This window comes from Oryx dammah, unplaced genomic scaffold (assembly GCF_014754425.2).
Source record: "Oryx dammah isolate SB20612 unplaced genomic scaffold, SCBI_Odam_1.1 HiC_scaffold_2, whole genome shotgun sequence".
Lineage (NCBI taxonomy): Eukaryota > Metazoa > Chordata > Mammalia > Artiodactyla > Bovidae > Oryx > Oryx dammah.
In genome coordinates this window covers 13262640-13289502 of record NW_024070186.1, presented here as the reverse complement: position 1 = coordinate 13289502, position 26863 = coordinate 13262640, and the positions used below count along the sequence as shown (strand labels likewise).

The 26863-nt window shown below is 44.9% G+C and overlaps 1 protein-coding gene across 2 annotated transcripts in view; it reads left to right on the top strand.

The window, feature by feature from the left end:
- Nucleotides 1-26863, top strand: part of TRAPPC10 (trafficking protein particle complex subunit 10) — a 75305-nt gene that overhangs the window by 11145 nt on the left and 37297 nt on the right. The window contains exons 2-6 of one of the 2 annotated variants that reach the window (XM_040266867.1): nucleotides 7857-7938; nucleotides 11855-11990; nucleotides 21293-21489; nucleotides 23700-23895; nucleotides 25880-25991. In XM_040266867.1, the coding sequence (XP_040122801.1) occupies nucleotides 7857-7938; nucleotides 11855-11990; nucleotides 21293-21489; nucleotides 23700-23895; nucleotides 25880-25991 (723 nt within the window). Of the gene's footprint in view, nucleotides 1-7856; nucleotides 7939-11852; nucleotides 11991-21292; nucleotides 21490-23699; nucleotides 23896-25879; nucleotides 25992-26863 lie in introns of those variants that run through there. The other variant, XM_040266875.1, reaches the window with a different exon arrangement.

The following is a 26863-nucleotide window of genomic DNA, read 5'->3' as shown; positions in this document are numbered from 1 at the left end:
ATGGTTTACTCTGGCCCTCCATCAGTGGAATTTGAATGGTTTCATCTTTTGCTGTTTGACACAGTCTTGCAATCAAATGTATTTTCCCCATATATCTTTTGGGGTCTATCACTGTGAAGATTGCTGGGGCTGTGGTAAGCACAGTTTTGCTAGTTTAAATCCCCCTTCAAAACGGTGCTGCTTTTGAAAATGATAGTGAGACCTCATTGAGAAAGTGAGTGATCTTCGAACGGACTTTTGAGGAGGTGAGGGAAATCCAGGGCAAGAGCGGTTTGGGAGAAGCCTCCGGTCCAGGTGTGCCTGGAGCGAGCGAGATGTCCTCCTGAATCGCAAATGCCGTGATTCAAACGGCTGCAGCTTGACTGCATTCCCTGTATTTTAAAAATACGTAAACTTTCAAAGGCTGATTCTTCGGTCTTCTTATATATAGATGCACTTATCCAGTCTTTCTTTTCCTGGTAAATTCCTGGGTTTTGGGTCTAATGTGTTCTCTGAGTGCTAGAGAAGGTCATTACTATCTTGTCTTTCTTCTTTAAAAAGGGAGACTTTGGGACTTTCTGTCTCGCACGGCCTCTGCGTTGGCTGTAGTTCTTTTCTGCAAACTCCCAGCCTGGAACTCGGTTAACCCTCAGTGCACTTCGTCCCTTTGGCCACGCCTGCGGGCGGGGTGGTGCTGGCTGCATAACTGGGTGTAGGAGCAAGGGAAGCTGCTCAGGGAGAGCGAGCAGGTGTCTGTCACCGGCAGGCTGCGGAAGCTGGTGACCAGACCTGTCAGGAAAGCCAGTGCTGAGATGGCAGGATGGGCCGGGCTGTGATTTAAGAACACTGGAGTGGGTTGCCGTTTCCTTCTCCAGGGGATCCTCCCAACCCAGGGATCAAGCCCACATCTCCTGCATTGCAGGCAGATTCTTTACCAGTGAACCACCCAGGAAGCCCAAGAAACAATAAAATGAGAGAAGCGTCTTGCAGCAGCAGTGCATAATGTTGAGTCCAGAGTGGGCAGCTTTACTCTGACGAGCTGCTTGACTCACCTGGGCGGGGAGCCGTGGGTGCCCGGGCTTCCCTGTGTGGGGTGGCCCTTGGGCTGCTGGGAGGACTCTGCGTGACTGAGCAGCATGCTCACAGTGCATGAGCAACTGTGCAGTAAACGAGTGGCCCCTCCTGACTTCTGTCCGCTAGTTCTCACCTGGGGCCAGACCCTCTGGTGCTAATAGCAGGTCCTCCCGGAGCATCAGATTGGGAGCAGTACATAGACTGGGGGGCGAGGGGCAGGATGGCAAACCAAATGCTTTTCTTTCTTGGTTTTAAATCGGTCCCGTGACTTCACTTTTCATGGTTGTGTCAGTTTCTTGTGACTGCCGTTACAAACTATGTAGACTTTGTGCCTAAAAGTAACACAGAGTTATTTTCTCAGAGTCATGGAATTGAGAATTCTGACATGGTTCTCTCTGGACTGAGATGTGGGTAGGGCTGCTCCTTCTGAGGGCTCCGGAGGAGAATCCCCTTTCCAGCAGCTGGAAGCGCCTGCTCCCTTGACTCTCTCTCTGGGCCCCAGTTCGGTCTTTCTCGTGATGCCATCTCTCTGCTTGTGGCTCTTCCCCATGTAAGGACCCTTGGGAGCACAGTGGGCCTGTCCGGATAAGCCAGGATCATCTCTTTATTTTAAGGTCAGCTGACTAGCAGCTTTAATCCATCTGCAACCTTGATTCTTCCTTACAGTGTAATGTAACATGTTCACAGGCCCCAGGGGAGCAGGACGATTCTGTCAATTTCTGAATGCCCTTGACACATGTCTGATTCTCTAAGTAGGAAAGCCCTGTGTCCTTCCCAACAAGTAGGTGACTTTTCTGTTTGGCCTTTTGTCCCCCCGAGGCATGATTGGTAGCTTTGGAGCGCTCACACCACGTTTGCTCATTTACGCTGCCCTTTCTGTGGATGGCTTAGCACTGTATGCAGTCTTATGTCATCGTCAGATCTTAAAATTGAAAAATGATTGCATACATATTACATGTGCATAAATACTGCACATGCTGCTGCTGCTAAGTCACTTCAGTCGTGTCCGACTCTGTGTGACCCCATAGATGGCAGCCCACCAGGCTCCCCCGTCCCTGGGATTCTCCAGGCAAGAACACTGGAGTGGATAACCAGAAATATTGCAGCTATATTAGCAACAACAAACGTATAACTTTTTGAACAGAGATACAAATATTTTCTTCTCAGTTAAGAGAATAGGTGCCTTTATGTTAGCCTAGTCTAGACACCCAGTGTTGCTGAGATGCAGATGGGGATCTCTCTCTAACCTCCACCCCATACGGAGCCAGTTCACAAGGTTTGGTTGGATGTTGATTCCCGTAGGGTTGAGCTTCATGTGCCTTTCCTCTGCTGGAGGCTTTTTCACGCAGAACAGGACCCTGGACTCAGCCTCTGCTCTTTAAGTATCAGCATAAGACTGATTTTGTTCTGGTCGCAGTTGACTGTTAACTGAAAATCAGGATTTTAAAATGCTTTGACACTAAACAACCTTGTGACGTTGCAGTTCTAGTGGATCCTAAAAGTTTTGTGCAGAAAAATGATTGAAAGTGAAAGTTTCCATTGCTGTTTGTGTTGGTGGAGGGTGAAGCCGATGCTGTGTGACTGACCTCAGCTGTTAGTGGCCCTGAGTGCGGCTGGGCGGGTCTGCTGTGCCCTCCTGGGCTTGCTCTGGACATGTTACTCGGCTCTGCTTAGACTCTGATCTTAGTGATGGTGTGTTGGGTCTAAAAGACTGTCTGGCCTACAGGTTTCTATTTTTAGTTATAATTGACTTCTTTGAAAATTAGAGTTGTTTCAAAAATAGCCAATTTCTTACTGTCTCTTTTTGTTGTTCATTCGCTAGGTTGTTTACGACTCTTTGCAACCCCAGGGACACCAGGCTTGCCTGTCCTTCACCATCTCCCAGACCTTGCTTAAACTCATGTCCATTGAGTCAGTGATGCCATCCAACCATCTCATCCTCTGCCTCCCTTCTTCTCCTGCCCTCAATATTTCCCAGCGTCAGGGTCTTTTCCAGTGAGTTGGCTCTTTACATCAGGTGGCCAAAGTATTGGAGCTTCAGCTTCAGCATCAGTCCTTCCAGTGAATATTCAGGATTGATTTCCTTTAGAATTGACTGGTTTGATCTTCTTGCTGTCCAGGAGAGTCCAGGGGACTCTCAGGAGTCTTCTCCGGCATCACAGTTCGAAAGCATCAATTCTTCAGCACTCAGCCTTCTTTATGGTTCAACTCCCACATCTCTACATGATTATTGGAAAGACCATAGCTTTCACTATACAGACCTTTATCGGCAAAGTGACATCTCTGCTTTTTAATACACTGTCTAGGTTTGTCATAGCTTTTCTTCCAGTATTCACTCAAATATTCTTGGGCTTCCATTGTGGCTCAGCTGGTAAAGAATCGGCCTGCAATGTGGGAGACCTGGGTTCAGTCCCTGGGTTGGGAAGATCCCCTGGAGAAGGGAAGGGCTACCCACTCCAGTATTCTGGCCTGGAGAGTTCCATGGACTGTATAGTCCATGGGATCACAAAGAGTTGGATACCACGGAGCGACTTTCACTTTCACTTTTCTTCCAGGGAGCAAGTGTCTTTTGATTTCATGGCTGCAGTCACTGTCCACATTGATTCTGGAGCCCAAAAGAGAAAAGCTGCCACTGTTTTTACTTTTTCCCCATCTGTTTGCCATGAAGTGATGGGACTGGATGCCATGATCTTAGTTTTTTTAATGTTGAGCTTTAAGCCAGTATTTTCCTTGTCCTCTTTCACCCTCATCAAGAGGCTCTTCAGTTCTTCACTTTCTGCCATTATAGTGGTATCATCCACATACCTGAGGTTGTTGATATTTCTCCCTGATGTACTCCTTTCCCAGTTTTGACTCCAGCTAATGCTTCATCCAGACTGGTATTTCGCATGATGTACTCTGCATATAAATTAAATAAACAGGATGACAGTATACAGCCTTGACATACTCCTTTCCCAGTTTTGAACCAGTTCATTGTTCCATGTCTGGTTCTACTTGTTGCTTCTTGTCCTGTATACATGTTTCTCAGGGGACAGATAAGTCTCCTATTTGGTATTCCTATCTCTTTAAGAATTTTCCACAGTTCATTGTGATCCACACAGTCAAAAAGGCTTTAGCTTAGTCAGTGAAGCAGAAATAGATGTGTTTTTGGAATTCCCTTGCTTTTTCTTTTTTCTTTTTCCCTTGCTTTTTCTGTGATCCAGTGGATGTTGGCAATTGGATCTCTGGTTCCTCTGCCTTTTCTAAATCCAGCTTGTACATCTGGTACTGTTGAAGCCTAGCTTGAAGGATTTTGAGCATCACCTTGCTAGCATGTGAAAATCAAAACGACACATCTTTGTCTATATTTACTTATATTCTGTTGGACATGTGTCAGTGTCTTCTCAATGTTGGTAAAAGTCAACTATTTTATAATTGAGTTCCCAAGTCCTTCTGTTTTTAAAATTTTAAGAAAATGTTCAGCTGAGTTTATTGAAATGTGACCCATATATACTTAAGTCACTGAAATCATCTTTTTAAAACACCCCCACACACACACACATTGGCCATGTTTAATTAGTTCTTACCTGCTTTTAAAATAAAAAGTTTATGTGATTAATACATAAATATATGCTTCTAAAAATCTCCGAGAATGCAGTCCTAATTCAGAAAATAGTGAAGGTCTGCCTCAGATATCTGAGTGTGTGGACCAGAGTCTGATCACAAATGGCAGACATAAGAGAGGAGTAGGTAGTCAGGAACCCAGGGCTCTGCCTGCCTTTTTCTCAGACATCTCCTGTTGTGGAACATGGGGCTTAGTTGCCTCGTAGCATGTGTGTGGGATCATAGTTCCATAACCAGGGATCACACCTGCGTCTCCTGCATTGGAAGCAGATTCTTAACTACTGGCCCACGAGTGAATCTTAGTAGCCCTCTTGAGAAAGAAAAATAAACAGCAGTTTTCTGAACAAAGTTCTCTCAACACGTCGTCTTAAGCCTCATTTTAGCTTCTAGTGGCTGTATTCTGACAGCTGAGCCCCTGTTGTTCTCAAGCCCCTGTGCAGCCCAGGGGATCAAAACGAAGTTGCTCTTACAGTTCAGGCCTCAGCACTCCAGTGGCTTTTCTACTGACTGGTTGGGCCGTTTGGGGCACTACAAAGTATTAATACACATTGTTAATTTAATTACCCGTCAAGTGAATGGAGATTTTATTCTTCGGAGGTTTTACATATAAGCTCTTTCCTGTCTGTCTTTTATGGCTCTTTCTAGCTCATTTTCAAAGATACTTACCTCTGTTTTCCATAATACTCAGTATAAAAACTTGCGAGTATTATCATTAATAATAGCCGTGTATTCTGAGAAAATCACGGTGGCTTTTCTTCACGTGCAGTCAGCATAGGGTTTCAGTGGGTGGGAATGAAAAGCAGGGCGCTGTGTCAGTTTGCTCGGGTGCTCGGGGTAACCCTCCAGGCTGGGGGTGGGGGAGCTGAAACAGCAGAGCTTTATTTCCTCGCTGTCTGGAGGCTGGAGGCAAGGTCAGGGTGTCGGCAGGGCTGGCCGTGAGGCCTCCCTTGGGGGCTTGTCGGGAGCCATGTCTTCTTGCTGCGTCCTCACGTGGTCCTTCCTGCCCCGGTGACTGTGTGTCCACATCTTCTCTTGTAAGGACGCCTGAGGGATTTAATCGACTTCTCTGGTGGCTCAGATGGTAAAGTGTCTGGCTGCAATGTGGGAGACCTGGGTTCGATCCCTGGGTTGGGAAGATCCCCTGGAGAAGGAAATGGCAACCCACTCCAGTACTCTTGCTTGGAAAATTCCGTGGATGGAGGAGCCTGGTAGGCTACAGTCCACGGGGTTGCAAAGAGTCAGACATGACTGAGCGACTTCACGTTCTTTCTGAAGGGATTTAATCAGGGCCCGTTCAAAAGCCCTTGTTCTCACCTAATCACCTCTTTCAGATACAGTCACATAACAGAGGTGCTGAGGGGTTAGGGTTTCAGTGTATGAATTTTGCTGGGACACAGTTCAGCTCCTTAACAGGGGCTGAGATCAAATGGTCACATGTTCAGTGCCCAGTTATTATCAGATGATGTCTCTGCCCTTGACAGATGGGTTAATTGACCTGTAATCTTTTAAAATTAAATTTAGGACACAGATTAAAGATTTATTTCATGATTGAATGTAAGAAAAATTGTTACTTTACAGCCTCCAGTTGGACAAGTTTTATCTTGTATAACAGGATTTCCTGTGGGAGACACTTGAGAAGGGGGTGTGTAGGAGGCACTTCATTTGTTTACCCTGTTGCGGAGGTTACTTGTACCTTTATGCAAGACTTTATTGCAAGGAGCATATATATAAAAAACCAAGTGAAAGAGAAGAAAGCTTCCCTGTGGTTGCCCTAATTTCTTTTTAGCAGAGAGTAGTGATTTTTTTTTTAATATGTTAATGCTAGAACCTTTTCAAGAGGCAGCAGGAGTTGGCACTCAAAGATAAGAAATTAGAAGCTAACTAAAGGTTTTCTTACTTTAATGATTTCTAAGACAATTACCAAATACATGAATGCAATGAAAACTGATGAGTTAAAACCTAAAAGCTGTTTTTATGGTACAATAAATTATTAACAGTAACCCTTATTAACGATTTACTCTGTGTTGGGCCTTGTTCAAGGTTATTGTGTTGACTCAGTCTCACAATAACCCAGTTGGAAGCTATTCTTATTTTCCCATTTCACAGATGGTCCCTGAGGCACGGAAAGGATACATGGTCTTCCCCCGCGTATTCAGCTAGCAGGTGGTGGAGCTCAGAAGGGACCCAGGTGGTCAGCCTTCTAGCATCTGTGTCCAGTCTCCATGCCTCACTGCCTCTCTGAGGATCAGCTCAGTTGCCCAGAAACATCACTCCTCTCTGTAGTGACCTAACATTGTTATGTGGTTTGGGAAAGGTTCCATTTTGTTTGTTTTGTTTTCTTTTTTTTTAGGCTCATGGTAGCAAAATAAGTAAGTATGTCAGTGGCCCACATCACTTCCAAATGATTTCTTTACGATCAGTATAAATGCAGCTTGGAAAAAGGTTTCGCTTAATGGTAGAGGGTCCTGAGTGTGAGACTGAGCCATTGGTATTGAAAGGTTCTTTCTAGGCTGAAGCAGGATGTGGCTGTACTGTCACTTTAGGAGAGCCAAGTGGATTTTTCAGTTCTGTTAAGGCTGGGATGAAAGAGCTGAGTTAACAGCTGAGCTGTGAAGTCGGAGACTCCCGAGTTCCTTGCTGGTCTCTGCCGCCAGCAAGCTGTGAACTCTGAGCGCGGGGCCCTTGCAGCTCCTCTCTCCTCGGTGTGTGGACGGATCTGCCTCCAGGGCTTCCCATGAGAACGAATGAGAGCAGGTGTGTTGGGTGTCCTGGGTACCAGAGAGCAGCCTGTGTGTCTCGGCTCCTGCTGGAATTTGGTGAAGAAACTCACATCCACTTGTCCTGGCTTCCTTTTCTGCCTGGAGTTTCATGGCTGTTTTATCCAAGTTGAAGAAGTGGCTGTAGGAGCCGACACTGGGCGGCTGGGCAGGGTTGGTCCAGCTCCGCCCTCCTTAGCTGTCAGACCTCTTCCTCCTCTTCTTCCTCTTGGGGAGAATTTATCTCCTCAGGGAGGCCAGGTGGGGGCGAAGTTAGATCAAGTGCTGGCTTTTCTAAAGACCACTTCTTTAACGATACAAAACAACCTGTTTTGTGATGTCATTTTGCTAAATTATTAAATTGTCTAAAAATACCAGTTAATACATTTTAGAGGCCATTTTCCCTATATTTACCTAACAGTGCCATGTTCATTGCTGTTGTAGGTGCTGGAGATCAGAATTTATTTACCTCCATTTACCCGACACTTTCCCAGCAGCTTCCAAGAGAACCGATGGAATGGAGAAGGTATGGCATCTCCCTCCTTGTTGTGTAGGCGTTTGTGTGAGTGAGTGAAGCAGTGAAAGTGAGAGCTGAGTTCTAAGGAGACTGAGAAGAAGGCCCCGTAATCTGTGAGCCTATTTTAAGGAACGTATTGTTTTCTGAACAAGACCTAGGATGATAGAAATGGGACACGTCTTCGGAGCTGCAGGCCCCTTGTATAGAGAGGTGACTTCTGACTCCTGGTGGCATTCTGTTAAGGAGATGTGCACCCATATTCCTCAGTAGAGCAGGTGCCTCTGCGTCTTACCCAGGGCTTTGTCACCCTGAGTGGCTGGGCTCTTCTCTTACGGATGAGAAAGTGGACAGAAGGATGATCTTTAAAATTAGGAGTGCCATCAGATCAGTCCTCCCATTGGACCTGTTGTTTGTAATTGTTCCTCTAATGACTTGTTCTGAGGAAATAATTGACTTTGAATTATTTTACTGAAAAACTAACTTCTGGTAAGATTAGATATTATTTGTAGAAAATGTTTGGATTGTTAACACTGTTTATTAATAATATTAATATTGTTAATCCCTGTTAATACTGGCAGTTTGATTTTAACCAAGGTGAATGAAAAATTCACTGTTGTTATTCATGCTCATGTAATTCTGTTTCTTGCTACATTATTTCTTTCTAACCACCAGTTTTTACCCTCCTGACATGAAGAATTAACATTCTGGATGACTTTACCAGGGTCTCTGTTGAATCCAGTCTAATCTTTGTGCCTGCTTAGTGTTACAGGGAATGTATTTATTTACCAAAATGTAATATAAAGAATGTACAGAACTGGGAGCATTCTCTTACAGGAAAATTATTCAACTATTGAGGAGGCCCAGTGCTGTGAATGAGAGAAAACAATTCAGCAAATGGAAGAATTTAATAATATCTGAAGAAATGGAGTGATCTGGAAAGGATTTCAAACAAGTATACATTATTCAAACATTCAGAAAGATAAAAGAAATGAGAAATGGGCTTATGAGAAAAAAATGGAATAGAGACCCTGCATAGATTTTATTTTTTGCTGGGCTCTGGGATGACAGGTGACCCAGTGGGGTTAGAAGTCAGTCTGAAAAGGCCTCGCTGAGCATGTGACACCTGACCGACCCTGGGAGGTGACAGGTGAGGGAGATTTGGGGCTGAATAGGGCTCCAAACTGAGCCTGGTCTCCCCTGCATAGATTTAATACACATATTCTTTTCTTCACCTTCTTGAAAACTAAATGAGAGAAGAGTACTAGAAAGGCCTAAATGTTTAAGGACAGAGAAGGCGGAGGCGGCAGCAGCGGAGACATGGATATCTTTCTGGGAGCAGAAGGATGGACAGAGGAATGGGAGGGAAAGCCCTCTGTGTGTCTGCAGAGGGGACACTCTGAGAAGCAGACGGGTCCCTGACAGGTGACAGGGCCCAGGACTTTGGGAGGAAAGGGCAAGGCCAAGTGCAAAGGGGAGTGTGTGTGTGTGTGTGTGTGGCTCTTTAGTACCGTTTGACATGTTAAAGTGTGTATATTTCACTTTGGCAAAAATGTAATTGATTAGATATTGGGAAACAAAATTGAAGCAGAAACTTGACTTCATGCACTGAACTTCTGTGTAGCTGAAGAACAGAGTGATGGATTGGGAGATTGCACTTGGGAACTCCAGAGTTGAGAACTGAGAGCCAGAGATGGAGGTCCGAGAGGAAAGCTGAGCTGTGAAGGCTAAGTCCGTAGGTTTCCATGTCCCTGTAGTAGGTATTTCAGAAGTGACTGTGGAGCGGGTGGAGAGATGGGCCCTGCTTGAGGACCTGGTGTTCAGGTTTTCCCAGAAGTGAGTTCAGAGATTTCGGGGGCTGCTGGATGTCAAGCAGAATGAAAACAAAACCAAGCGAACAAAAAGCCACATCAGGAAACAGGGAGAAAAGAAAAACCGAGTCTGCAGTCTCTAACAGCAATTAAAATGCAGCCTAAGATAGAGCATTTAAGAGGAGTACCTTGACCTGAAGGCTGTACCTTGACTCTTAGTCGTGTCTGACTCTTTGCGACCCCATACAGTCCATGGAATTCTCCAGGCCAGAATACTGGAGTGAGCAGCCTTTCCCTTCTCCAGGGGATCTTCCCAACCCAGGGATTAAACCCGGGTCTCCTGCATTGCAGGCAGATTCTTTACCAGCTGAGCTACAAGGGAAGCCCCACCTTGACTTGAGTTCTAAGGAGACTAAGAGTTGAGTTCTGAGAAGCCCCACCTTGACTCTAGAATTGTGTATTATTCACAGTCATGCAGCGGGAAGACGGTTTCAGCTTCCCCCTGGCCTTGAAGAGACAGGGTACCAGTTGGGCCCAGGGTGTCTGCACACCACCACACCGTGCAGCCCTGCTCCCATCTTACATTCACTGCCGCCACAGCATGGAAATAGCTGGAAACATGCTGTCAACAGGAACACCTTCAGATGTGTATGATCAGAAGCTGTACTACTGTCTCTGAAGTAATTAAGGAATGTGTCTCAAGGAAAACACATGTGTCAGGAACATGAACCCTGAATTCACAGAGTGAGGGGAGCAGCTGCCTGAAAGCAAATCATAACAAATATTTCACTATTTTATGGTGTCAATGCTTTTAAAAATTAAAAATCTAAAATTTCAGAATGTGGAAGAAAGCAGAAAACCGTAGTGTCTTTGTCCTGTTCAAGGAGAGATAGACACTTAACTGTACTTTTTGAAAGGGAAATTAAAGTTTATGTATATTAAATATTAAAATGTAAATAATAACAGAAAAGAAATAGAAGATTAAACTTTCAAGCTAACAGAGAAAAAGGAAGGAAAAAGAAAACTTGATTAATCTCACCAAGGACAGAAAAAAACTAGCGTGAAATAGAAAATCCACAAGTTAAAGCATAATAACATTCAATATGGTTGTTTTCAGTTTATTCATCATGAAGACTCCTTAGGTTAGACAAAAAGAATAAAATCCGTCTGTAGATATTTAAAAGAGACACAACTCACTAGAGATGGAAAAGAGATGTATGTAGTCTAATTTATTTTTAGAAGTATAATTAAACAGCGTCCATACTCTATGATAGCCATCGATTAGATGTGTGTAGCTTGTGGGATCTGTGTTCTTGGATTGAGGAGAATTGGAGGACGGGACATCCCTGGTGATGCAGTGAGTAAGAATCTGCCTTCCAGTGTAGGTTTGATCCCTGTTCCAGGAAGATCCTACGGGCCGCAGAACAATGTGCCCGTGAGCCGTAGCTACTGAGCCTGTGCTCTAGAGCCCAGCGACTACGAGCCTAGGCATTGCAGCTGCTGAAGCCTGCGTGCCCGGAGCCCATGCCCTGCAACGAGAAAAGCCCAAGCGCTGCAACGAAGAGTGGCCCCCACTCGCGGCAGCTGGAGAAAGCCCACGGAGAGCAGCAAAGACCCCACGCAGCCAAGAAGAAATTCAAAACACGATTTTAAAAATTTTCTTGAGATGTCTTTTAAAAAAAATTGAAGGATGGGTGGTTACCACTGTTTATGCTGTGCAAACAGAAACCTGTTCTTTTTCACCAGACAGTTCTCTTTTTTGGATAATGCAGTTTGTTGCAAAAATACGAGAGCAGTTTAAAGCTTTGGTCATTTCAAACTCCACTTTTGACATTTGGGAAACACTCTGCTTCTTTTATGGTGACTGTATACTGACATTTATTTTTCTCAGAAGTCTGTATCGTTGCAAATGGAGTTATGAAGAGCTTTGACACATGAACTGTGTTTAAAGTGATTTATAGCATCTTTTCCAATGGAACATATACTAGTTAAAACTCAGGGTTAGTATCACCTATGCACTTCTGAACGCACAGATATGATTGGATCGTTGTCTTTTTCCCCTTTTCCTTCTGCTGAACGCTCTCACGTTTCTCTGACTCGTTCACAATTGTTGATAGGTCCTATGGCCGGGCTCCAAAGATGATCCACCTGGAGTCTAACTTTGTTCAGTTCAAAGAGGAGCTGCTGCCCAAAGAAGGGAACAAAGCCCTGCTGACCTTCCCCTTCCTGCACATTTACTGGACGGAGTGCTGTGTGAGTGTTCATTCCGGGGAACGTTATAACGGGTTGAAAACTCACGGGTCTGGGTTTTGCTGAGACAGCTATACTTTTTGAAATTTACTGTTTTAATTTTTTGGTATTCTCTTCTCTCCGTTCTTCAGTGTGTCACTTCGCCATGGCTTATTTCTGCTCTGGTGCAGTGCAGTGTTCTCATCGTAATCACCAAGTACAGTCGCCATGTTACTGCCTATGTTTCCAGTTCTTGTGAGCCGTCTCCCTGTGTCCTGGTGGGCACTAGCTATTTCTAACATTTCCTTTCAGCTTTGTTTTCCTCGTACCCTGTAGTCACCACATGGCTGTTATTCTCCTTGAGAATCCTTGCCTGTCTCTGGTGCTGGTTGGCAGGCTCTCTGTGGGCAGGGAGCTGTCTCCTAGCTCACCCCCCGAGTCTGGTGCAGGAGGTGCTCTGTGATGCCCGTTGAGAGAACAGACACTGCTGCTGTGGGCACCCTGGCCTTTACTCGTACTTGGCAGTTCTGTACTCATGAACCTGAATTCTTCTTTCATGAACGAATAGAAAATTCTGTGGGTCATTTGTTCTATCTGTTTCAACTCTAACAAAATAAGCATTTAGCAGTGTACAGAGTACATGAATCATTACGCATTGTGACGTTTTAACCTGGATCTGAGGATGCCAGAGTAGTTTTTGTAGTTCTAATGAGAAAGGGCTGGAAGCTCACGCCTGGGCTCCCTTCACCCCGCGTGCTTTTGATGTTGCTGACTTTGTAGCCTTTCCCCGTGAAGTCACATGGGACAGGCTTCTTCCCTGGGAACTCTTAGCCTAGCTTATGTGAGGTGTTGTCCACCAGGGGGGCTCGTTAGAGATGCGACGCCTGGGGTGTTATTGGACCAGGCACATAGGCAACCTCTGCCTGGCACATAGCAGTGCTCTGAACTCCTGGGGAGCACAGAGGTCAGCACAAGCCATGTGATGGGTGCAGTGTGTGTGCAGGGAGGCACTCCTATGGCACAGTGATGGGAATCCTCCAACATCCAGATTGGATTTAGCCCAAGGCTGACTCTTCCTGACCCAGACATCACCACAGCCTGCACACACCTCTTCCCAAGTTATCAGAAACCCTGTGGGTTTCTCTTTCAGTGCTTTACAGTTCATTATCCTTATTTTGATGTTCAAGTTGTCTCAGGTTTGGCCAGTGAGAGTCACTTCAGACTGGCTCCTATGGCCTTCTGAGCACTTTCTAACTTTCGACATGACAATATTCTGGGTTCTTGTCCCTTTGCTACCCCTGTGTTGGAATCAGCCGTTTTTTCTCAAGGCCTTGATCCTCTGGCATGGCGGGAGTGGCCCTGCTGCTGCGCACAGGGCTCTGAAAGCACTTGTCTTAGAAATCATGACTCGATACTGATGCCTCTGATTTTAGCCTTACCCCAGGGCACTTTCTTGCCTTAACCTGTTCTTTGTTTGTATCCACCCTGGCCCTGACAACATGGGCCCATTCACTTACCTGCTCAGGGCTGCAGTGTGCATAGAATAGTTTCAGAGTTGCCATACCCACACGACAGCCTGAAGCAGGCTGGCTGAGAAGAGTTTGGAGCTTGTGTGCAGTGCGTGCTTTCCCTGGCCTGACAGTCCACGTTCAGACCTGGTTGACCTGGTTGGGCTGGTCACTCTCAGAGGTAATTCTTTTCAGTGTTTGCCTAGTTGCCCTGGCATGTTTATTTTTTCATATGCACCTTAGTATTAAATTCCTTTTCTAAGTATTCTACCTTTTTTGTTGCTATGGTCAGTGGGATTTTTTTCTCACATTATAATATCTTCTAGTTGGTGATTTTTTGTGTATATGGAGACTGTTGGGTTGTTGGTTGGTTTTTTTTTTTTTTTTATGTTAACTTTGCTGATTTTTTTTTTTATTGTTTGAGTTTGTTTTGTCATTGGTTCTCAAAACCAGTGTCTGCAGGCCCCAAAGTCTGGGGTTTTCCAGTCATCCTATGATGCCACCTGCAGAGAGTCTTACTGTTTCCTTTTCAATTCTTATGTCTCAGATTACTTTCCTGGTCTAGGACATGGTCTGTTAGTGGTGGAGACAGTGGATATCTTTTCCTTGTTCCTGATTCAGTGGGAATGCCTGTGATTGGTACCCCCCAGTAAGTAGGGCGATGGCTGTGGGAATCAGGTGGATTTGAGTCAGTGTGTGAAGGAACTTCCATCCATTCCTATTTTCTTGAGAGTTTTTAAAATTAGGAATACACTGTTGAATTCTGTTAAAGGCTTTGTCATACCTGGTGGAGATAATCATATGATTTTTCTCACTTCAGTTCAGTTCAGTTCAGTCGCGTCCGACTCTTTGTGACCCCATGAATCACAGCACGCCAGGCCTCCCTGTCCATCACCATCTCCTGGAGTTCACTCAGACTCACGTCCATTGAGTCCATGATGCCATCCAGCCATCTCATCCTCGGTCGTCCCCTTCTCCTCCTGCCCCCAATCCCTCCCAGCATCAGAGTCTTTTCCAATGAGTCAGCTCTTCACATGAGGTGGCCAAAGTACTGGAGCTTCAGCTTTAGCATCATTCCTTCCAAAAAATCCCAAGGTTGATCTCCTTCAGAATGGACTGGTTGGATCTCCTTGCAGTCCAAGGGACTCTCAGGAGTCTTCTCCAATACCACAGTTCAAACGCATCAATTCTTCGGCGCTCAGCTTTCTTCACAGTCCAACTCTTACATCCATACATGACCTCAGAAAAAACCATAGCCTTGACTAGACGGACCTTTGTTGGCAGTGTAATGTCTCTGCTTTTGAATATACTATCTAGGTTGGTCATAACTTTTCTTCCAAGGAGTAAGCGTCTTTTAATTTCATGGCTGCAGTCACCATCTGCAGTGATTTTGGAGCCCAAAAAAATAAAGTCTGACACTGTTTCTACTGTTTCCCCATCTATTTCCCATGAAGTGATGGGACCGGATGCCATGATCTTCGTTTTCTGAATGTTGAGCTTTAAGCCAGCTTTTTCACTCTCCTCTTTCACTTTCATCAAGAGGCTTTTTAGTTCCTCTTCACTTTCTGCCATAAGGGTGGCATCATCTGCATATCTGAGGTTATTAAGATTTCTCCCGGCAATCTTGATTCCAGCTTGTGTTTCTTCCAGTCCAGCGTTTCTCATGATGTACTCTGCATAGAAGTTAAATAAGCAGGGTGACAATATACAGCTTTGACGTACTCCTTTTCCTATTTGGAACCAGTCTGTTGTTCCATGTCCAGTTCTAACTGTTGCTTCCTGACCTGCATACAGATTTCTCAAGAGGCAGGTCAGGTGGTCTGGTATTCCCATCTCTTTCAGAATTTTCCACAGTTTATTGTGATCCACACAGTCAAAGGCTTTGGCATAGTCAATAAAGCACGTTGAATTACATTACTGGTAATGGGTATTTTTGAACCATACTCGTATTCCTGGTATATTCCACTTGGTCAGAGTATGATTTTCTTAATGTGACATTGGTGTCTGTTCATTTTATTTAGGAGTTTTTGCATCTGCTTTCACAAGTGCTTGGTCTTTAACTTTTTTGTGTGTTGTGTTTATAAGGTTTAGCTATCAATGTCATGCTTGATTCATAACTTGACAGAGTTCTCCTGAGGAACCATCTGGGCTCAGCACTCTCATGGGATAGTTTCTTGATTATGTTCTGTGTCCCTTCCATGGAAGTTGGTCTATTTTAACCATTTGTCTACCTTGATAAACTGTGTTATTCTTACAGATTTTACATTTCAGTTAAAATTTAAAATCTCTTTCCATTGAGATGATTTCTCCATTGTTATTTCTTATTTTGTATATTGGTGTTTTTTGTTTGTTTCTTGATGAAATTAGCTAGCTTGATTCTCCCCTTTCCTCCAGAACCAGGATTTTCATTTGTTAGTCTGATACACAGTTGGTACGTTTTCTATCTCATTACTTTCTGCTTTCATTTTTTTTTTTTTTACTGTCTCCTTCCTTTTGTTTTCTTATAGTTTACTTTGTTCTTTTCCTAGTGGTTTTGAGTTAGAAATACATTTATCTTCATTCTTAAATTTTTAGTGATATAGGTCTTTAAAGATGTGACTTTAAATATATCCCAGGGCCACAGCTGACACCAGGTGGAGCAGGCTAGACTTGGGAGCAGTCAGTCTTCTGGGCCAATCTGTTCTTAGTGGTTTGTTACAAAGTCATAGATAACTGATTGAAAAGAGAAAAGCAGAGGACTGGAAGTGTTTTGATTGGGATTGCCTTGAAATCGTTAATACATTCATGTGAGAAGAATTTTAATGATGATGAATCTTCTCCTCTGGGAACCATTCTTTATGTTCTTTTGTACTGTGTTGTAATGTTTTTCGTAAAAGTCTTACATTTTTACCGCAAGATGTATTTAGTGTTTGTGGACATTATGTTGTTGTTCAGTCAGTCAGGTCCGACTCGTTGCAACCCCATGGACTACAGCACGCCAGGCTTTCCTGTCCTTCACTACCCAGAGCTTGCTCAAACTTGTGTCCATTGAGTCAGTGATGCCATCCAGCCATCTCATCCTCTCTTGTCCCCTTTTCTTCCTGCCTTCAGTCTTCCCCAGCATCAGGGTATTTTCCAGTGATTTGGCTCTTTGCATCAGGTGGACATTATAGATGATTTTTTTCCTCCTTAAACTTACATTTCCTAGTAGGAATCCTGTGGAGGTTTTTTTTTTTTTTTTTTTTCTGTTTTAGTTTTGGTTATCATCTATTAAGAAAATTTCCATGGGTGGAGAATCCCACCATGGGATTCCCTGGTGGCTCAGACGGTAAAGAGTCTGCCTGCAATGTGGGAGACCTGAGTTTGATCCCTGGGTTGGGAAGATCCCCTGGAGAAGGAAATGGCGACCCACGCCAGTATTCTTGCCTAGAAAATCCCATGGACAGAGGAGCCTGGTGGGCTACAGTCTGTAGGGTCCCAAAGAGTCAGTCATGACTGAGTAACTTCACTTTCACTTTTCCTTTTATTAAGAATAATTCCTGGAACAAGTTGACAATGTTTAGGATTTTAGATTTAGAAGTAAAATTCCGTTGTGTTATTTTAGTGGTTGCTTTTGGGTTTATAGTCCACACTGTAAACGACACCTCCTTCCTTCACATCTGTTGTGCTGCTTGAGACAGTATACGACAGTCACAGCACTGCCTTTCACGCCCCTGCCTTGGGTTAGTGTGGCTCACACTCAGTCTTGCGTGTGTGGTAGGCCCCACAGTACATTGTTGTTGTTTTTGCTGTAAACCATCAAGCATGTTTTTAAGCAAATAAACCTGGGAAAGTGTGTCTTTCGTATTTGCCTGCATGTTTACCATTTCCAGTGCATCCCCTTCCTTGTGTGGATCCAGATTTTCAGTTGGTATTAATTTCTTTCTGCCTGAAGGACTTCTTTCAACTTCTGTATAGTACAGGTCCATTGGTGATGAGTTCTTCTCAGCCATTGAATATTTGAGGAGCTATTTATTTTGTCTTTATTTTTGGAAAATATTTCCCTGATAGAGAGGTCTTGTTTGAAGGTTCTCCCTGCCTCCCCACCCCCCACCCCGCCTGCTTTCAGTGCCTAGAAGATGTTGCTTCACTGTCTTTGGTTTCCATTGTTACCCATGAAACATCTTTGATTTTTGACTGTTATTTTGTACGTAAAATGTCTTTCCTTTGTTCCCCCCCCCGCCCCAGATTGATTGATTAATTTATGCCTGCCCTGGGTCTTGGTTGTTGCCTATGGGCTTTCTCTAGTTGTGGCGCGTGGGTTTCTTACTGTGCTGGCTTCTCTTGTGGAACACTGGCTCTGAGGTGCGCAGCCCCAGTAGTTGTGACTCGTGGGCTCTAGAGTGCAGGCTTAGCAGTTGTGGTGCCTAGGCCCAGTTGTCCCATGGCATGTGGTATCTTCTCTTATCAGGGATGGAGCTAGTGTTCCCTGCATTGGCAGGTGGATTCTTAACCACTGGACGACCAGAGAAGTCCTCCTTTGTTGTTGTAAGATTCTTTTTCTTTATCAGTGATTTTAAGCAGTTTGTATGATATGCCATGGTGGAGCTTCATTTCTTGTGCTTGGATTTTGGGTTTCTGTTTTTGCTTTTTTACTTCTGGGATTTATAATTTCGATCAAATTTGGAACATTTTTGGTCATTATTTCTTCAAATATTTTTTCTGATCCTCTTCTCTCCTTTGGGGACTCCAGTTACCTCTGTGTGAGGTCACTTGACGTCTCCCAAGTCACTGCACTGTGGCCATTTCATCAGTCTTTTTCTCTGTGTGTTTCATTTGGATAATTTCTGTTCCTATGCCTTCATGTTAACTGATTGTTTCTTCTTCAGTGTCTAATCTGCTCTTAGTCCTACCCAGTGTATTGTTCAGTTTAGACATTGGTTTTCATCTCTTTGAGTTCCTCAGGGGTCTTCTCCTTCTTTAAAAATATCTTTCCTGTCTCTGCTTAGCATCAGTCTTTCTCTGCCTTCATGAACATATGAAATATGGCAGCAGTAGCTATTTTAATGGCCTTGTCTACTGACTCTGTTATCTGTATTTACTGAGTCTGTTTCTTTTGAGTGATTTTTCTGCTTTTTATAGATCTTATATTCTTATTTCTTTACCTGCCTGGCAGTTTTTTATTGGATACTAGTCATTGTGAATTTTATCTTGTTTGGTGCTGTTATTTTATGTAATCCCAGAAATTTTCTTGTGCTTTATTTAAGTTACTTTTAAATTCAGTCCTTTTTATTGTTGTTGTTGTTGTTCAGTCGCCAAGCTGTGTCCAACTCTTTGTGACCCCATGAGCTGCAGCCACACCAGGCTTCCCTGTCCTTCACTATCTCCTGGAGTTTGCTCAAGCTCATGTCCATTGAGTCAGTGATGCCATCTAACCATCTCATCCTCTGTCACCCCTTTCTCCTCCTGCCCTCAATCTTTCCCAGCATCAGGGTCTTTTCCAATGAGTTGGTTCTTTGCATCAGGTGGCCAAAGTATTGGGGCTTTAGCTTCAGCATCAGTCCTTCCAGTGAATATTCAGGGTTGATTTCCACTAGGATTGACTGATTTGATCTCCTTGTAGTCCAAAGGACTCTCAAGAGTCTTCTCCAGCACCATAATTTGAAAGCATCTTTGGTGCTCAGCTTTCTTTATGGTCCAACTCCCACATCCATACATGACTATTGGAAAAACCATAGTTTTGACTATATGGACCTTTGTCGACAAAGTGATGTCTCTGATTTTTAATACGCTGTCTAGATTGGAGCCTGGTGGGCTGCAGTCCGTGAGGTTGCAAAGGGTCAGACAAGGCTGAGCGACTAAGAACAGCACTAGGTTGGAGGATATATGTGTGTATATGTGTATGTGTCCCCCACATGTGTGTATACACAGGTGTTTACCTCCATACGTAACTCTCTGCCCGTGCATGTGAACCTGTGCACACACACAGCCCAGTTCCAGTACAGCACACAGGGTCAGTTCTCATTCCTTCCCTTTCTGTGTGTGTGACTTTCTCCAGCTTAGAGAAGCCAGGCACTCTCCTCCATGATGGGATTTTCCTCTGTTCACTGTGGTTTTCTGAGAGACCCTTAGCCCCATGGGTTCAGCTTGGGTTCCTCTTCAGCAGAGTCACCGAGCCTCTCTTGGAATGTTTGTTGTTTGCTTACCATCGTGAGCCATGGGCTGGGCTCTGTCCTGATTCCTCTAGGACTTTGGGGGACTCTGTCCTGCCTGCTGCTCAGTGAGGCCTCTTCTGAGAGTCCCTGCAGGCTGCCACCGACAGCGTCCCCAGGAGAGGGGCTGGTGTCCCCTTAGGGTGTGACTGCCCCCCTTGCGATGGGTTCTGGCGAAGGGCGCCTGGGAAGGCCTCCTTGGAGCTTGTCATGTTGCCTCACCTCTCCCTGTCTGGTGGGCCTTGGGATCTGCATCTGTGCTTTGATTTTGAAACTGCCGGATCCAGGGCTGCCGCCCCCTGGCCTTCTGGTTTCACTTTCCAGGGGTCAGGTTGGGTTCTGACAGAACACCAACCTTCTAAAACTTCTGGTCCTAAGTAAGCACTGCCATTGTGTGGAAAATAAGCAGTATGTGAGTGTGTTACTGTTGGATGTTAATTCACAGAAATCAGAATTTTGCGGGATGGTTTTCCTTTTAGCCAGAAGTTCTTTTTCAGATTATAGTTGTTTCAGAGTTACACTGAGGACCTAGCAGTTTATAACGTTTTTAAGTACTGCCTTTTGGAACTTTTCAATTACTGATTAAATGAAAGGGAGGTACTTGATACAGAATTTGAGATTTAACTCATTCATGGATCAGTCACATGAGTATTATTCAAAAGAGACTAAAGAAATCCAGAGAAAATATGGGTGGGCAGAATAATAAGGAATCCTTCTCTTCAAAGAGGGAAAGAATATCTTTAGACAGTAGCTATTGATTATAGTTTCCAAAGGTTTTTAAATACCTGATACTGAAATGAGTTAAGCATCTTGGTTTTGATTTTCGCTCTTAATCTGCTGAGTGGATTCATGGAGCATAAGATCAGTTGTAAACAGTTACAAAGCAGGGAGAATTTGTGTCTCCCTGCTGCTTTCTGGAGGAGAGCTGAGGCTGGGCTTGTTGATGTCCGGGACAGAAGGACTACTGTCTCCAGCAGGCTGGCGTTTAGGCCCCAAGTCAGGAGTAGCTTTGATTTCCAGTCCCATGTTGGCTCCCCTGTTGAAGCCATGTGAATGAGAAAAATTTCCAAAAGTCCTGGATTGTCCTCTTTGTCTGGGTCACCTCTAAAGCTGCCTTGTCTCTGACATGGCCTGCAAGTGGCATTGAGATTGGAGTGGTTCTGGGGGCTCCTGGAGTGCCATGGGGCTGTGGAGGAGACCATGGGGAGGCCCCCGCCCCCAGATGGCAGTGGGCCTGCAGCGGGACCGGCCACTTCCCTTTCCTGTCATGACGGGGCCGTGACAGGAGGAGACCCTGCTGTGTTTGGGCCCAGGGCCCTAGCCCTGCAGACCTGGGTTTTAAAATCCCAGCCTTCTTAGTAGAGTGTGTCTCGGTGGGCAGCGTGCTCGGCCCTCTGCCTTTCCAGTTCTTCCTTGTAACGTTGGAGGACCTCCCCTTGGTGCCCTTGGGCTCAGGGACAACGTGCACCTGGGACGTGGTGGGAGCCTGCCCTGAGCGCCCGTAGCTGGGACCAGCCACGGACTTTCCATGGAGTGTCCGCGTCCCAGAGCAGAAAAGCGTGCTGCGTTCTCTGTTATCAGGCTCTTTTGCCGAATAAACTACAGGGTGTTGATAAATCTGCGTTCACGGTGACTCATTTATTTTCAGGATACTGAAGTATATAAAGCTACGGTAAAGGATGACCTCACCAAGTGGCAGAATGTTCTGAAAGCTTATAGCTCCGTGGACTGGTTAATTGTGGTGGTTGAAAATGATGCCAAGAAAAAAAACAAAACCAACATACTTCCTCGAACTTCCATTGTGGACAAAATAAGAAATGATTTCTGTAATAAACAGAGTGACAGGTACGTGTGTGTTTGCGGTTAACCTCATTGGGCTGACGTCTAGGTGCAATAGTTTACTGGCTTCCAGGTGATCGTAAGTATTTGCTCTGCGAGCGCCTGCCCTGCACCTGGTGCTTGAGCATGTGGCAGATGCAGCAGAGGAGACCAGGCCCCTCCCTAATTGTCTCTTTAATCGAGTCCCTAAAAGGAAAATTGGGTAGAAGTTTTTGTGCATTTGCAGGCTATTGGTGAGTATTGCTGACACAGGGACACGTGTTGTCTTTGCAGTGGCGTCCCAGTGACAGGGAGGGCCCTGCCCAGAGCTCCTTGCCACGCCGGTGCCTGCTCTGTGGACACTGCTCTGCTCAGATTGGCCCCCACCAGCCCTGACTTCATCTGCTGCTTTGGGTTCTCCTTTTCTGAGTTAACAACACTTGATGGGAATTTCTGAAGCTTAGTTTGTTTGTTGCTTTAATTAATAAGGAGAAGATCTGGAAACAGTAAATGTTGAAGGTCTTAATGAGGGATGGAGAGTGTAAAGGATGTATTGTCTGATTGATAACCACTGAAGGAAAATACTGTTTCGGTGGTTGCTGTTCATGTAGGTTTCTTTTTTCATCCACCCCTGTAGTAGAGAACTCTGCATCTGGTCGGAAATAAACGTGGATGATTGCAATCCTTAAGGCCTTAAGGAGAAACTACTGGGCCAGTAGACCCTAGCAGCTCATACAGTGAACAAATGCATATTACTCCCATGGAGGAAGGGGCTTAGGAGTGAGCTGCCTGGACTCTTTCAGGGGGAGAAGCAGTATCTAATGGGGTGGAGTGAGGGGGGTGGGGTGACTGAAATTAAGGCCAGCTACCAGTTTTAAAATTTCCTTCTTGGTGCTGATTACTCATCTGGTGGGCCATCTAGATTATGGCTGTTTGACCCTTTGTCCTCTGGTTGATAATCCATAGAATCAGTCCTTCCTGCAGCAGGGATGATGGGGCCAAAAGGAAATGAAACTAAAAGTCTGTTCATTTTGCCACTTGCTGGTAATTGAGGTGAAATATTTATAGAGGAGAAATGTTGAAATTCATAACATCAATATTTAGAAGTTATTTCTGAGTTCAAATTTACTCATCTCTCTAGATTATATTGTTTTCAAGGATAGAGAAAGTTACCTTTTCCAACCTGTTGGATGAACACGTTATCTTTTCCAGATCCACTGGAAACATGTAACTGTATGCTTTGAGATCTGTACACCATGGATACAGAGTTTCTTGTAGCGAAATTGTATCCTACCTTTGTTGTTGTTGTTCAGTCACTCAGTCCTCTCTGAGTCTGCAACCCTGTGTCTGTAGCCCACCAGGCTCCTCTGTCCCTGGGATTCTCCAGGCAGGAATACTGGAGTGGCCTGCCATTTCCTTCTCCAGGGGATCTTCCTGTCCCAGGGATCGAACCTGAGTCTCTAGCATTGCAGGTGGATTCTTTACTGTATGAGCCACCAGGGAAGTGCCATAAGTTAAGCCCCATCCTTTATTGACGCTACTCTTGAGCTCAGGCTGCTGGGAGAGGCAGACTAACAGTGAGAAGTGTTTCCAGGGGCCACTGACCGCACTGGTCATGGAGCTGGTGGGGCTGAGCTCGGAGCAGCTGGGGTGAGGGCTGGGAAGAGGGTCAGTGAGGATGTGTCAGCTGAGCAGGGTTGTGTGGGGTGAGTAGGAAGGTGTTGGTAGAAAGACAGGAGAGCCTGAGAAGCTGAGTGTGCTTGAACTGGAGAGAATAGGAATCAGAGCTGGACAACCGGGCTGGTCCATGTTGTCATGATCTTCAGGTACCATGTTAAACACCTGCATTTTAGTATGTCAGTCACAGGGAACCCAGAGAGGTTTTTGAAGTGGGCAGGGCACCTGGGGTTTGGGAACTGAGGCGCAATCACCTTATTTTCCAGTGCACCCTGTAGACAGGGTCTGAGTCTTGTGACTCATCATACCCACCACCCCCCACCATCTATCCCACAGCACCTCTCTCGTAACAGCACTCACTGACTGCTTACATGGCCTTAGACCAGCTCACGATGAAACCATTTCCTCATCTCATCACCTGCCTGATGTTTTTCACCAGTTCTGGAGGGAAGAAAGGAAGAGGAGGGAGGAAGCCAGTTTGCATCCCAAGAACATGGTCGCTGTTGGGCAGTGGTTCTGTGCTGGAGTGTTTTCTGCATAGTCTGTTCATGTCTTCACAGGTGTGTCGTGCTCTCCGATCCCTTGAAGGACTCCTCCCGAACTCAGGAATCCTGGAATGCCTTCCTGACCAAACTCAGGACATTACTTCTTATGTCTTTTACAAAAAACCTAGGCAAGTTTGAGGATGACATGAGAACCTTGAGGGAGAAGAGGACCGAGCCAGGCTGGAGTTTCTGTGAATACTTCATGGTACAGGTACCTGAGTGATTACATAGAGTGAGACTGCTTCCTTCTCTTTCCCTCCCTCTTCATTCTTGTGAATAAGGCAGCTCTCTTACGGTCATTGATATGGACATATCCCTGGTGGCTCAGTGGGTAAAGCGTCTGCCTACAATGCGGGAGACCCGGGTTCGATCCCTGGGTCAGGAAGATCCCCTGGAGAAGAAAATGGCAACCCACTCCAGTACTCTTGCCTGGAAAATCCCATGGACTGAGAAGCCTGGTAGGCTACAGTCCATGGGGTCGCAAAGAGTCGGACACGACTGAGCGACTTTCCTTTCCTATAAGACCAAATGACAGTGTAGTGGCCAGCTTCATTCTCTGGGCTTATTAAGGAAGATGGGAGATGGTCTCCTGAGTAATTCCTGTGTCAGCTGCCTCGCTGCTTCAGAGCTTGGCATCTAGCCTTTTATGAAATGACCTTGTCCTCAGAGCAGTTCTGGTTTTGTTAGTGTCTCGGGCCTCCTGGTTGTCTACCATGGACCTGGCTTAGGCCGTGGAGCCCAGCACTGGTGATGACCCTGATGATGAGATGTCTACTGCCTGCCTGGTGCTGAATCCCAAGTGTGTTTCCTCCATAGTTTTATAACTTTGGGTTCCAATGAAAGATTGTCTTAAGCTGGTTTCTTTACTCTAGCTTACAAAAGTGTTTAGGTTCCCAAAAATTGTGGTCTATAATCAGTTCTCTTGTTTTTTAAGAGGAAGAGTGTGTTAAGTGAACAAAGTCATGTGAAACAGAGGAGCTTGGGGGAGGAGACCCTCCTTGCACTACAGAGGGATAAGAGTGTTGCTGTTAGGGTCCTTGTTCTTGGTTCACCATGTTTTGCCTGGAAAAGCATGATTTTCATATTTCATAATTTTCATATTTAAATATCACTTGTATATTAATTACTGAAGAAATACTTACCTTGAATCAATAAAAGACCCTAATTAGAAATTTTGAAGTTTGTCTCTTATTCTGATGCTCCTACCGTGGTGATATTTGGGTGATTTGGGTAACATAAGGGAGTTTGAACGTGTTCATAATTCCCTGTATGACTGACTGTGACAGAACTTTCAGATTACCCTGTCTCTTTACCCTTCAATCTTATTAAACTTATTTCCTAAGAGTAAGTGACAAGGAAAGAGAAGAGTCCAAATGAACACAGTGGTATTGGTTTAGAATCAGTGTGAACTCGTGGTTGGATAACTGGATGGCTGGATAGATACATTCAGAAATATTGATATATGTGTGAGGGAGGGTTAATACGTGTGCATGTAAATATTGCTTTGCTCTCTTCTCTGATGGGGTCTGGAAAGAATGATGCCTCAGTAGCAGTGAGCAGACTTAGTGCTAAGATCTTGGTTTCTAAACTGCATTCTCCAATAAAAGTTGCCAGGGCTCCTTGTGGACATGATTGGTTCCAGGGCTAATTAGGGAAAATACAATATTTTCTAGAAGCAGAAAGTAAGCAGGTGCTCAAGAAAAAGGTGAAAGTCTGTCAAAGGAGCACACACACCACCTCCAGGGGCCTTCTGACACCCAAAGCAGGAGCTGTGTGTGCAGCAAAATGAGTAATGATAGACCAGAGAGTCACCCTGTGGGACAGAATTAGTATCCTTGTGTCTCCATAGATATAAATAAGTAGTGGGTTTAATAAGTAAATGAAGGCGAAGATTCCGCTGTTCCTTAGAGCAGAATTCTAATTAGAGAGTGTGTATCTGGGGAGGCAAGGGAAGTACCAAGGACGAGAGGCCGAGCACTCAGGCCTGGCACGTCACAGAGGGGCTCCAGGAGTCATGCAGGCCTTTTTCTGCTTCTGTCTGTGCATGGTCATTAACTTGATTTTCTTTTTCTTAGCATAAACATTATTCAGAATGCTGCTTGCTTTTCTCTGTTGCGATCTTTCGTGGCTTCTTGTTTCAAAACATTGATTTATAATTTTGTGTTTTCCTTTTTAAACTCTTTTTGGGCGACTAGGAGGAGCTTGCCTTTGTCTTTGAGATGTTGCAGCAGTTTGAAGACGCTCTGGTGCAGTACGATGAGCTGGACGCCTTGTTTTCCCAGTATGTTGTCAACTTTGGTGCTGGGGGTGAGTAGTGAAGCTCTAGAAACAAGTTATTTTCTCACCATAGCTTTCCCCACTTTTAACTAGTATGGAAGCTGCTGTTATTTACCTAATGATTAAATCATCTTCTGTGTTTTTTGAAAAACAGATTATGCAGGATATATTCCCATGGTTGCTATAGGGAATGAAATGAGAGTTAGGTGTTAGTCACACTTGTGGAAGAATCTTGAGGAATGAAAGTGTTGAAGGATTGTTTTCAGATATAAAGTGTCATTTTTATAGCTTGAGCTGTCTAGGGATGCTCCCGATTCTGTGCCTCTTTGCTAACATAGTGTGGGGGATCTTTTTCTTTGGTTAAGAGGTTGTCTGTGTAATATTTGAGTGTTCACTTCAGTGAGTCTTACATGACACCATTGTAAAGGGTGTTCATCTTTTTAACAATGTCTTAAAGTTTTCTAAAAATACGAAATTAGCACAGCGACCCATGTACAAAGAAAAAAGTTTGTAATTGTGCTCACTGTTCTTCGCTTGGTATTTATTTTGGTAGAAATGGCATCACATTATCATGACATTTGTCTGTAGCTTGTTCTTACTAGCAGTCCATCGCAGGCATCTCTTCAGGCTGACGGGTCAGGCGCTAAGCTGTTTCTACAGTAGCTGCAGAGTGCTTCACAGTGCGGATTCCTTAGACTTGATTCAGCCGCCCCTGGTACTGGGCATTTGGGTTGTCTCCGCTCTTGCTACCACAGGCAGTGCCATAATAGACATCTTTTGAGAACCTTTGTCACAGTGTCTGAAGAGAGGCGTGATTCCCAGGAGCCATTGTCACGTCTGCTAGCAGACCTGTAGGGAGTCGGGTGCAGGGCCCGCCCCCCTGGCCTGTGGGCCCCGCCCCC